General features: G+C 41.5%; 2 protein-coding genes across 2 annotated transcripts; one reads left to right on the top strand and one right to left on the bottom strand.

Annotated features, from left to right (window-relative positions):
* Positions 1–2489: 2489 nt before the first annotated feature.
* On the top strand, positions 2490–4507 carry ddrgk1 (DDRGK domain containing 1). The gene is made up of 8 exons (XM_028011388.1): positions 2490–2699; positions 3059–3205; positions 3321–3439; positions 3522–3623; positions 3694–3816; positions 3894–3932; positions 3998–4103; positions 4217–4507. The coding sequence occupies exons 1-8, from the start codon at positions 2612–2614 to the stop codon at positions 4375–4377; spliced, it is 885 nt and encodes a 294-aa protein (XP_027867189.1). The 5' UTR covers positions 2490–2611; the 3' UTR covers positions 4378–4507.
* On the bottom strand, positions 4485–12119 carry cars2 (cysteinyl-tRNA synthetase 2, mitochondrial). Its single transcript, XM_028011386.1, has 15 exons — positions 11702–12119; positions 11574–11624; positions 11388–11505; positions 11243–11314; positions 11041–11146; positions 10882–10962; positions 10346–10475; positions 9452–9585; positions 8108–8175; positions 7479–7545; positions 6596–6734; positions 6394–6517; positions 6216–6314; positions 5933–6136; positions 4485–5052 (listed from the first exon to the last, which is right to left on the bottom strand). Exons 1-15 carry the CDS (start codon positions 11884–11886, stop codon positions 4972–4974), a joined length of 1659 nt encoding a protein of 552 aa, XP_027867187.1. The 5' UTR covers positions 11887–12119; the 3' UTR covers positions 4485–4971.
* Positions 12120–12534: the final 415 nt, after the last annotated feature.

Genomic DNA, 12534 nt, shown 5'->3' on the forward strand with positions numbered 1-12534 from the left:
TCTTGAGTACTCACTGATGGCGCCTGTTAGGATGACAGCGCCACATGCATTCTGGCTTCCTGAGCACGTCTGAGTGCCGGTGGGCTGGCAGAGTGAACTGCTGGACGAGTAACAGTAGTTGCACACCAAGGACTCTCCTGGGGGAATACCAATAAATATGGAAATGAATTAGCAATAAATATCGTCTCAATAATGTCACATTTTTACAAGCTGTCTGTTGTTAGGGAGGTCCGAGAGTTTTCAGGTGATTAAAGCTTCCAGACACGGATTGTGTTTGCGTCCTCACCTTGACAGAGAGTCAGCAGGAAGAAGAAAACACCCACTGCACGCCTCATTTTATCTGTAATAAACAAAATCAGTCAGGTTCCAGAAAACCTATTCTTCCTCACCACATACGAGTACCAGAACCTTTAATTTACCCCCAGCTTTGGGATGTAAAAGTTTGGAAGCAGGGGTGGATTTTTAGGCCACACAGGCCATATGTCAGGTTTCTGTAATTTAATAAACTGAATCGGTGATAAATTATCCAAATTTTGTGTGATATTTCCTTCAATAATTCATGACTGAGCAACAAAAATATAACAAGTAAAGTTGACTGTACTGTAACATATCAATCTGTCGTTGCTATCAAGGAATTTACGTTCATTCATATGGAAAAGCTCTTGACTTTATTCTATTCTATTCAAATCTAAGTCCAAAAAAACACACAAAATATTTCTTTTTGTGTTTTTTGTAATGTGAAAATGTAAACACTTTTGTTTATCACTAAAGACTACTAAATAGAAAAGGGGCAAACAGAAAGGTAGGAAACTTTTTGTCATTTATTAGCTTTTTTTTTTTTAAGTTGAGAATTCTCAGATGTCACAAAACTGGAAAGTGAAATCAAGCAAATGTATGAAATTAGAAAAGAAATTGTGTTTTAATTCTGAAATATGTCAAGTAATTTACAAAACTGAAGCAGTACAGATTCTCTGGCGTAGAACAAATATGTCAACAAATCAACATAGTTTAAACTGACGATGGATAAACATGCTGTTGATTTTTATAAATGGATGGAGATTGTTAAAAAGCAGAAATAGAAAGTTTGAGTCTCTTACCTGTGACTAGGAGTTAGTGATCTCTGTGCTCAGATCCTCAGACTGGAGGTTGCTTTCTTGTCGCCCCCCTTTAAACCAACTCTGCCTGCTGATTGGTGAATTCTGACTGCAACTAAGTGAGTTAGAAAAGAGGAACTAGCAGGCTTATCACAAGTTATGATGGTGTAACATTGGAAAAAATGGAACCTACTAGAATTGCTATAAAAATTCCTGCTTTACGCAAAACCTTTGAGTGTGGAAATGATACTGTTGATGCCTGCAACAATCTGAACTTTATTACAAAGCATAGGAACTGAAAGATTGTTTTATGAGTTTTTATTCACTCACAAATCACTCACTAATCTACCAGCACTTCAATCATAAATTTTCATACTTTTATTGCTCCTAATAAAAAGCTTGTATATTTTCCCAGCACACAGTCCGAGTATCGTCTTTAGAAGAGACGAAACGAGTCGCATCAGAATTTCTTTCCTCATAATGGAATCGGTTTTGTAAAGTCCAGGCTTGCGAGCTTCCCTCTGTTTCCTCTGACCAGAGGGAACAGGAGGTCGTTATGAGCAAACACGGTTTTGACTAAGTCTCCAAAAAAAAAAAAAAACTGCATCTGCAGAGTACGTCTAGCTTTTTGTGTGCAGGGGTCATGACCTCTTCCTCTCTCAGTGACCTTTCAGTTCATATTAGTGTCCTGCACTGTTCTGAATGTTTAGCATGACACTGTTTTGACAGAGAGCTTCAATAAGATATGTCTATGGCGTTAAGGGTGTGTCTATTTATTTATCTGAATGTTTGTGAATTAAACCACCTGATACTTCAGAAGCAATGACATCATCATCATCATCTAGACTTACCTGCGTTGTTGTAAAAGAAAGCACTATTGCACCACTGTTTTTTTAAATATTTATTTGTGTAGACCACTGACATATCTTTCATGCTGAGGAAAACATCTACTGAATTGAAAAATAGCAGCGAGAACTGGTCTGCTTTAAAACAGCAATCGCGCAAGGTTTCAAGAGCAGGGAGGAACCTTAAGAACTGATGTGCAGCAATAATGAGGAGCAAAAGTCAGTATTAATGTGAACTTTCCAAATTACATTCAACGCAAATCCTAACATTTTGTCTACACAGATAACATGTTGAAAGTATGGCTTAAAGCAATAAAAGCTAATATATATATATATATATATATTGCAGTTCTTCTAGTATGTGATACATTCAGTTCCTCAACATCTAAGAGTAACTGATTACATAATCTAATTACACGTTTGGAAAAATTAGTTTTTAGTCCTTCAGTTTCAACTTTTATTTCCTATTACTGTAATGTTGATTTCACCGCAGTGTGCGCTCCACCCCACTGCGCTGATCTGAGGTACCAGCGGGTGGCGGAAACGCTCCACTTCGCCGTTATTCAGTCGCCTAAGACCAAAGAAAAAGTAGCAGTAGTCCCGGTGAAACGTCGTATTTTCGGTAGTAATGAGGTGAAGAGTTATTTATATAAAACCAGTATTTATTAAACTATGGACATAGTGCTGTATATTCTAGCTGCTGCGGTCCTTCTCGTCCTCATTGTGTTCGCGCTGAAGGTGCAGAGGAAAACACAGGACGGTAGGTTAGCTTGAGGCTAATGCTACGTTAGCTTTTAAGATGACTTTTAGACGAGAACTTTTATGATCCAGAGCTCCGTTTGCTGTAAATATAGACACTTATAAAGGCTGCGGGGAGGAAAGCTGCTGGTTTTACTGTTTGCTGTCGGGCTACGTCAGCTTACAGCTTTCGAAACTATGGAGGCCCAAGAGGTCCATATAAACGCAATCTTTGAGATATCTGTTTTGTTTTATATAGCTTTTCTGTGTACATGTGCATGAAAACAGACGCAATTCTTATAATATAAACCTATGTTATCAGTCATTGTTGCCATAATGTGTACAATCTGAGCTGGAACCGGATGTGTTGGTTGTTTTCAGCTGATCAGGAGCAGAGGAGGGATGTTGTCCGAGCAGCAGCGGCGGCCCCATTGCGGGCCCCGGAGGAGCGGGGAGCCGGGATGCCCCGCAGGAGGAGGAACCTGGCCGCTGTAATGGCCAACAGGCGGCCTCAGAGACCAGAGGAGGGTAAACTCCCGCAGCTTTCTGTTTGTTTGGTGCAAACCTCAGCTTAAACTTTGACATGAAACAGACCGTTTGGTGAGTACAATTGAGTGTGTAACAAAGTTCCTGTGGTTTTCAGAAGAGGAGCCTGTGGAAGATGAGGAGGCCGAGCTGCAGGCTGCCCAGCCAGCAGCAAAAATCGGAGCTAAGAAGCAAAAGAAGTTGGAGGAGAAACAGGCCAAGAAAGCCCAAAGAGAGGTGACGAGACATTCTGGATGCTGGACATGCAGATTAAAAGGTGATTTCATCATTTCAGTTTGATTTTTTTTCATTATGTTAGGCAGAGATGGAGGAGCGGGAGGAGAGGAAGAGGATGCAGGAGCTCCGAGAGGAGGAGAAACGTCAGGAGGAGGAGAGGGAACGGAAGCTGGAGCAGAAACAGGTTGGTTCCTCTGCTGCCGAGTCCTGCTGCGTCACGAGGAGCTGAGAGCCTGAGCTGATGTGTTCCGCAGGAGGAGGACGAGCGGCGCGCTAAAGAGGAGCAGGAGCGGCGAGAGGAGGAGGAGTACTTGAAGCTCAAAGCCTCATTCATCGTCGAGGACCAGGGAGAGCAGGAGCAGCTGTCAGAGGACCAGGTCAGATGTCCGCCACATCTCTGTCCTGTTTCCCAAAGCGATGGTTTTAAACCTCTTCCACTTTTTTGTGTTCTCAGTCCCGCAGCCTGCTGCAGGACTTCATAGAATACATCCAGGTGAGCCTGAGCCTCTGCTTATATATTACACTCTGCTACGGCTTCTGAGATAACTGTGTCTGCAGATGTCTAAAGTGGTTCTCCTCGAAGACCTGGCGTCTCATTTCGGGATGAGAACACAGGATGCGATCACCAGGCTGCAGGACCTGTTAGCTGAAGGCAGGCTCACAGGTTAGCGCCCGTTCACGGCTCTGTCCGTTCCTGCTGGATTTCAGTCTGAGGAGTTTCCTCATCCGACCACAGCACATCTCCAACGTCTAAAGTCGCTGTCCGTGTTGCTGCAGGCGTGATCGACGACAGAGGGAAGTTCATCTTCATCACTCCAGAGGAGCTGGACTCGGTGGCTCAGTTCATCAGACAGAGAGGCAGAGTCTCCATCACTGAGCTGGCACAGGCCAGCAACTCCCTCATCAACCTGATGCCCGAGAGCTGCAGCTCCGTCTGACGGGCAGCAGGGGGAGCTCTGCATAACTACCGAGACTGGAGCGTATAACGTCATAAGGGCTGAGGCTACAGCTTCACTCTGATCACACTTTTTACTTTGAAAAGGAATAAAAACAACATGTTTTCTTTTATTTAACATCTGCTGAATTGTGACATGAGATCTCAGAATGTTCTGGAATATAAAATATTTCCCAGAATATGTTTTTTTTTAAATTATTATTATTATTATTCTGGAACCAAGAAATATCCTCCTAAAGCATATTGGTGTCACTGGAAACATTGCATTAAAAAAAAAGAAAATATTCACCTAGTGGCTCAGTTTTTGCTTCCTCTGCTAATAGTTTGTACACCCAATCGTACAGCACTTTATATAATACGGACAGTGATCTATCAGTTCTGAGAACATTAAAATGCGGCTCTAGAAGAAATGGGGCCATATTTATTAACTGCTGAGAATCGGTACAACAGTTAGCAGTTTTACATTTTGTGACCAGTTTGGTCAGAATCCTGAGCCAAGGCTCAAAACCAGTGACGATAAACCTTTTAGTCCATCTGATTACTTCTAGGCAAAAACAGAAGAAAGTTCTGAAATCAGTCATGTTTGCTGGTCCGGTTCGTGGCTTCTCTGTCCACTCTGAGTCGGCTTTATCTCCCAGGTGGACGTTGCTCCTCTGTCCTGGAAACGCAGAGGACACATCAGACCAGCCTCCGGTGAATTTTTCTGTTAAACTCTAAATTATTCACATATATATTTTTTAGAGCGTATAAAGAATATTTGAAATATTTGGCTTGGAATCTGAAATGTCCCAGCTTGTTGCTTCTTGACCTGCTATTGGCTGGTGTTTGCAAAGTAGCCAATCCATGAGCACCATTCATTTTACTTGCTGATGATTGGCTGTACGCCAACAGTGGAGATTAGATAAACTGTAGTTGTAAACGTCAGAGTGAGCACTGCCACCTAAAAAGTTAGCTGCACTAATCCTAAAGCGCTAATCAAACATCAGTTCTGCTAACACGCTACATCAAGCGGAAGTTAATACTAAACCACTAACTAAATTCAAATTATATCTGACTTTAAAAGATAACGACCCTCGAGCACCAAGCTAATTCTTAATAATGTATTTATGTTTAAATCTTGTTTTGTTCTTGTAAGTTTGAAATAAAGTTATTGGGGGGGAAATAAACAAAGCATGGAAAGAAAACGGAACTGCTACGTAAATAATCTTCACTCACTTCAAAACAAGAGCATTAATATAAATGTCTACTTCAAGAAGTCATAATCAACTGAAAGTTTACAAAACAGCCAATTTAATTAGGCTTTTAGAATTCATCCAGTAGAAAGTGTTTATGAGGAGCTAAGTGCACCAAATGTCTTTAAAGTTAGCAAAGGTTGGAGAAATTAGCTTTGCTATTAGCGAATTACCACTGTGTATTAATGCATACACCAAATTACTCATTTGGTGTGTGAATAATTATGATTTTAGAGCAGGTCTCAGGTATTCACAGATTGTAGCTACTGCCAGATTCTGTATACACCAGATTGAGACGAAGCTTACCTTTATCACCACTCCTAACGGGGCCAGGTCCTTCCTGAGGGTGTCGCAGGATTTCAGGAGGGGGATTCTGTCTGGGGACAAGTCAGATTTCTTATCCTGAGAGTCCTGACGGGTCAGAGCGAACGCTCGGACCTCGCTTCTGAAACGAGTCAACTGCTCCACCACAGCCTGCAGATTTCCGCCGCTGCTCATCACGTCGGCCTCCTTCGCACAAAAATGAAATGGGAGAGTAAAGAGGAAATCTGGGGTCAGACCACCAGCTGCTCCACATGCAGGTCCTGACCCGACTGTGCAGCAGGTCGATCCCGAACGCGTCCAGCACATCTCTGACGTAGGTCACCATGGCTCCGAACACCGCTGGGCTCCGAACGCCTCCCTCTGCCTGAACATAAACACACACACACACACTTCTCACCACAAGGCCGCCACCCCAAATAGCCGAATCAGAGACCCTGCGTTACCGTAGAAACGGGCCGCAGCTGGCAATTTCCATGATAAACCAACTTCATCAGTGCACCGACGGCTCTGGGTGTGTCAAAGTCATCGGCTAGCGCTGTCAGGATGTTGGATTTAGCTTCAGTCAGTCTGAGGGAACAATGAAGCGCAGAGAATGAAATGGGAGAAAAACGCAAATTATGGAAGAACCAAACAAGACCTCGATACCTCTGCCAGAGAAGATCCTCCTGCGTAGGCGGACAGTGGAGGTGGCCCTTCATGTAGGCCCGAGCGGCACTAATAAAGGTGCGGATGGTTTCCAGAGAGGTGCGGGCCTCCGACATGCTGCCGTCACTGTAATCTATGGCTGTGGAGACAGCAGGACAACGTCACGCTCTGATCTGTCACTGTCAAAGTTCAGAGAGAAGAATGCTGGGGCACACCTACTGTTAACACCAGATGTTCACATACCTTATAAAACACACAGGAAGGGATTTTAGAGAATTCTCTTTGGTACCTGGACGGCTAAGCCTTAAAGTTAAAAAGATGAGAGTGGCACTCTCATCCAGTCCTGTACTAACATAAAAGGCCAATCATGAGAAGCCATTACTGGAACACAGACATAAAACCCCAGATTAAAGTTTGCAAAGTTTGTCCTTAGGGACAAAGACTTTAAATGTTAGAGACATGCTGAAACATTCGATAGCTAGCGTCAGTATTCCAACTTGCTCTAGCCAAGAAAAAATGGGTCTTCCAAACAGACAATATTCCTCAGCATACCATCAAATAAGTTCCAAAGAGGTTTAAGGACAACAAAGTCAAATTAACAAAAATCTCTCAACATGAATCAGGGATTTAAATGTCGATTATTCTGGAGTGAAATTATTCTGGAATTTAGCACATAGAAATAATTTAGTTAATCCAAACTGACCTAAAACAGGAAACGTTCAGTCTGATTTTACTAGATGTCAGAAAGAGAAACAGAGGGTTTTGTTTTTTATACAGAGGAAGTAGATATGATGTAGTTCCAGTGAAACTTCACCGATTGCATCAGTTCAACTAACAGCAGAAAGAGAGATTCTATAGCAATTTGTTTTCCAGGTTTACCCACCAGATCTATATTTGGTCGACAGACAAAACATCCGAAACTCTTCAGCAGTGTGTGACTGTAGAAAATCCTGACGGAAGAAAAAAATGATTTACTCTAAGCATGAAAAGCACAAGATAATCTGCTGCTGTTTATCGGGTTGTTTTGTTTTGTTTTTCTAATTTAATGACATGTTTCCGGTTGAGGTCAAAATTCCAAATATGAGATCTATCTGGACACTTTCTAGCAAAACAAGCAAGTTTAGAGGTTTTACACAAGCTTCCAACGCATGTAAGTTGCTCTATAGTTTCAGTGAAACTACAGAGCACTGAGGAGTTCACCAGGGCCTTGTTTTTGAACACCTTAACTGCTACTGTGACAGGCCTAGAAGAGGTTATTCAAAGTTACAGAAGCACCTGTAAAATGGTATGCAGCCGCTGATTTGTTACGGGAAGGTTCAACCAATCAGCATAACAATGTGAACATAGACAATGTTTACACAAATTATATGAAAAGCATTTCGCTAACGTGAAACAAGAGTAAAGAACAAAGAAAAAAAACAACTAAGAAATCTCTGTATGGAGTCCACAAAGAAGATGGAGGTTTATGGTTTCCAGCTTAGCTTGAATTGTAATAATCTATAATATCGTTACCTTGATAGTGATATAGTTCTTCAGAGATTTAGACATTTTCTCTGGACTGCCTTTATGGTGTAAATGACCTAAAAGAATAAGAGCAACCAGTCAGTCAGACACGTCTTAAAGAGACAGTGTTACATTCACATCAACCATATTGTTACTGGACGCTGGACACTGGCTGTTGCTGTGGGCAAGTAGGGGAATATTAACATGATTGCGTCAGGTGTAAAAGTAACACAGAATTCAAAGACCTGAAAAGAGTTTTACAAATCGGATTTCAAAAGGAGTTCACCAGGGCTTCATTTTAGGCCCTGTTCCATTTTTTTTTTTTCCCCCAAAAGAAGAAGGTATCTACAGCTGAAGTCCACCCGCATGCAGACAGCGCCATATTTCACACAGTTGGTGTAAAATTTCAATGTAGGCTCCTGCAGCCTACATTGAAATTGATTATTATTAATCTAAATGTTTTCCTAATTAACTTCTGTATTTCAGATAATAATGGTATTATCTGAAATACAGAACTTTTATCAAGAGATTATCGTCCTATAAATATTTAGGTATTTTTTTTGATAATTGCCTTTCAACATGTTTAACTTTTTTTCTTAAAGCAGAAAGTTGAAATAGACTTTCATTGTAAAAATAATGTTTGTTTCCATTTCTGGCTCCATGTTTTAATCTTATGTACATTTCTCATGCAGACAATGTTTGTTGCACATTCCTGATTAGATTTGATGGGTTTTTTTTGGCTCTTTGCAGTTTATGACTAATTTTGTTGTGCACAGCACATCACTCTGTACTTTACATCTGGTTTATTGGACCTCGTTAAGCCATAAAACACTGGTGTATTTTGTGGATGCCACTAAATTTGTCTAAAGATGTGTCGAAAAACATCCAGATGTCAGTATTGTGTACTGATACAAAGTTATAGGAGCTGGGTCAAACATTTTATGATTTGCCCAGTCATCTTTTCCTCAGTATGCTAAACAGTTTGTACATGTGAAGTTTTCCGTGGACATCAGCAAGGCAGAAACAACTCTAAGAAAGAAAGAAAAAAGCGCTCAGATGGAAACAAGAATTTCTGGTCACTCCCAAAAGAATTTGAAACATTTTTATATTCCCTCCCTGCTGCTTTGCTGATGAAACACTTTCACTCCAACTGCTGTGTCGCTTGAGCTTTACACACATGCTACACATGGATAGTTCACACTCAAACACCCAAGAAGTATTGAGATATCTTGATAAAATGTGTCAAAATGTATAATTTCTAAGAGGGACATACGTCCTTAAGTTAAAGAAGAGTCCTCATATTTGCCTCAAGTGACAAAGTCCAAAAGGCTTTAGAAAATGTAAAGGATTCACCTGAATGAAGGAAGTAGTTGGCCCACTGTCCACACTGATGAAAGGCTTCGCTCTGAGCGATCTCGTTCTCATGGTGAGGGAAGGCCAGGTCGATTCCTCCAGAGTGAATATCCAGCTGATTCCCAAACATGTGGCTGAAAGCAGCAGCGCAATGAGATATCTGTTATAAAAATTTGCACCGGTAACTGCTGTCGCCCCGCAATAACATGAAAAATGAACTCAACTCACTTTTCACACTTTAATCCAGTGTGAGGGATTTTTAATTCCGCAGTTTCAAACAGACGAAGTCTCAAGTGTCCAGTTGAAACCAAATATCTACATGCACTGTTTAAAAAGACTTTATTTCTCTCTGTCTGACATGAAATCAGACAAAACATTTCATTGTACGGGTCAATTAGAATTAGATGGATTTTTAGTGAAATCATATGGTAAATGGACTGAACTTATACAGCGCTTTTCCAGTCATTTTGACCACTCAAAGCACTTTACACTAGAGTCACATTCACCCAGTCGCACTCACAAACACACACACATTTATACACCGATACGCAGATCGGTAGGCAATTTGGGGTTAAGTGCCTTGCCCAGAGGCACATCGACATGTGGCAGGAGGAAGCTGGAATCAAACCTACAACCTTATATATGACAGTCAATCAGCTACACACAATTAATTCCTTCAGAAACACTTTGAATAAGGAAAGTATATTCATTAATAAAGGAGATGATGGTTAAAACAAATATCTACATGTACACGGTTATGTACCATAGCTTTTGTCAGATTAAATTTGAAAAATCTTCAATGCAGCAGTGACGAAGTTCATTTGCTGCACTGGTGCTACAGTTTATTGGCAGGTCTGGACAGTAGAAAACAACGTATTCCAACGTAAATCCAACCTGGCAACAGTGGAGCACTCGATATGCCAGCCGGGTCGTCCTCGGCCCCACGGAGATTCCCAGTGTGGCTCCTGAGCTTTAGAGCGCTTCCACAGAGCAAAATCCCTGGAGTCTCGTTTGTTTGAGCTACCTGGAGGAGGAAAAAAAACCATTTATCAGTATGTTATATTATTGGATAACTGAGCGGTTAAATATAATATCTAGAATTAGAAAAAAAATGCACTGCAGGTTTCTTTAAAAAAAAAAAAAGAAACAGCTGGCCACTTGGAATTCAACCCTAAATTACAAAATAATTGCCATTTATGATTTAAAGGATAGAGTTGGAAGCAGAAATTGACTAAATAATACATAACCATTTGGTTTAGCTCAGCCTGTAATACTTCCAGCTGCACAGCAACGACAACCAGAGGAAGTGAATAAACTAATAAATCAGAACTGACCCAAGAGAGCAGCTCCAATATGTTGCCATAAGCAGTTCTCATACGTTGAACTCAAAAAATTTGGAAAAGCATAATATTCATCTTCTCAATGCCTACCAGACTGTCCATGAGGGCTAACAGCGCCAACAAACTTCCCATAGCGGTCACCGATGGACTGCACGTCAAAATATACGTCGCCTGCAACAAAAGAAGCAGACTCAGACACAGGGAAAACGCAAGCGCTATTTTAGAAAAGTAGAAATGATTCATGCTCACCTTCCTTTGTGGCATAAGCGTGCCCATTTCTGATGATCCCTTCAATAAATGCAACGATATGATGCACGTTCTCCGTGACTCTTAGATACACGGCAGGGGGAACCACCTGCAAGACAAGCAGAAGTCAAACTTTATCATCTTTTTTCACAACATAACAATCATCCTCTCTTCTGAGCAGACGCGATTATAGTTTGTAATGTACCTTTAACGACAGCATATCCCTCTTGAATTCCTCCTCATACATTCTGGAAATGACATCTGGAGAAACATTTTCCTGTCACGAGAAGGAAACACTAAACAACCGCCCTGCAGTCTCCCTGCGTTGGACACATGAACGTGATCCAAACCTCCCAACTTCTTCTGATGATCTTGTCGTCGATGTCAGTGATGACCATGGCGTGGATCACGGTGACGCCAAACACCCTGGTCAGGATCCTCTGCAGGATGTCAAACCTGACATAAGAACTGGGAGGAAGCAGAGGGTTCAAGTCCACTCATTCAGTCCTGGAATAGATCAGCGTTGACATGTTTACCATGCATGGCCCAGGTGAGCATGGTCATACACTGTAGGTCCACAGCTGTACCTGTGATATCAAAAACAAGCTTTGTGGCTCATAAAAGCAGGTAAAGTCAGAGTGAGAGTCGTGTGTGTGTTCCCTACCAGGTGGCTGTTCCTTCTCTTGCCAGGATCAGAGCTTCTTTCTGTTTGGTCAAGCTGTTGAAGGTCTTTATTCCCGTGTCAAAGCCTTTAGGTGTGATCCAGGCCTTTCCCGAAACACTGTGTCTGACAGGGACACAGCAGCTGGAGGTGAGGACCCTGCACAGGGCCTTTCCACTCCGGATCATGGTTCAGCTCATTCAGTCACGGTGCCCTCTGAGCAACCGCTGTTAGCTGTTAGCTTCCGTTAGCTTCTGGAGCAGCAGCTACGCCATTCAGCGTCCCAGCTGTAATACTCAACATGCCGCACACCCCATCTCTATATCTGTTATTAGCGTAATAATACTGAAAGTGATTTGAAACTAAATCATGCCAACACATAGGCTTCCAGCTCAGTGACGTCTACGGCTAATTTGAATATTTGAGACGTAATGACGTCGTAATTATTTACTATTTATTATTTCTAATTTTTTCCCCCTTCTTATTTACTCTCTTATTTAATGTGTTCAAAATGAGTGTGTTGTCATAATGAATGTTGAGAAAAAATATTCGTCCCGGAAAGATTGTATGTCAGAACTGCCGCCATGTTGTGAGTTGCATTTTTGTTAAAGAAAGAGCTGAACCAGGTTTATTTGGTTCTGGTTCCGTGTACGCTGCATAGTAAACAACAAATGGAGAGAAAAAATTAAATAAATATGTAATATAATTTCTCGGCACAGTTAAGCCCAGAACTACTCCTGTCACATTTACCTATACATTTATTTTCATTCAGCATTCGGCTGACTTTTTTCCCCCCTGATAACACGACATAAAACTAATAAATGGTTTGAATTGGG

The sequence above is a fragment of the Xiphophorus couchianus genome, chromosome 24 (genome assembly GCF_001444195.1).
Source record: "Xiphophorus couchianus chromosome 24, X_couchianus-1.0, whole genome shotgun sequence".
Classification (NCBI taxonomy): domain Eukaryota; kingdom Metazoa; phylum Chordata; class Actinopteri; order Cyprinodontiformes; family Poeciliidae; genus Xiphophorus; species Xiphophorus couchianus.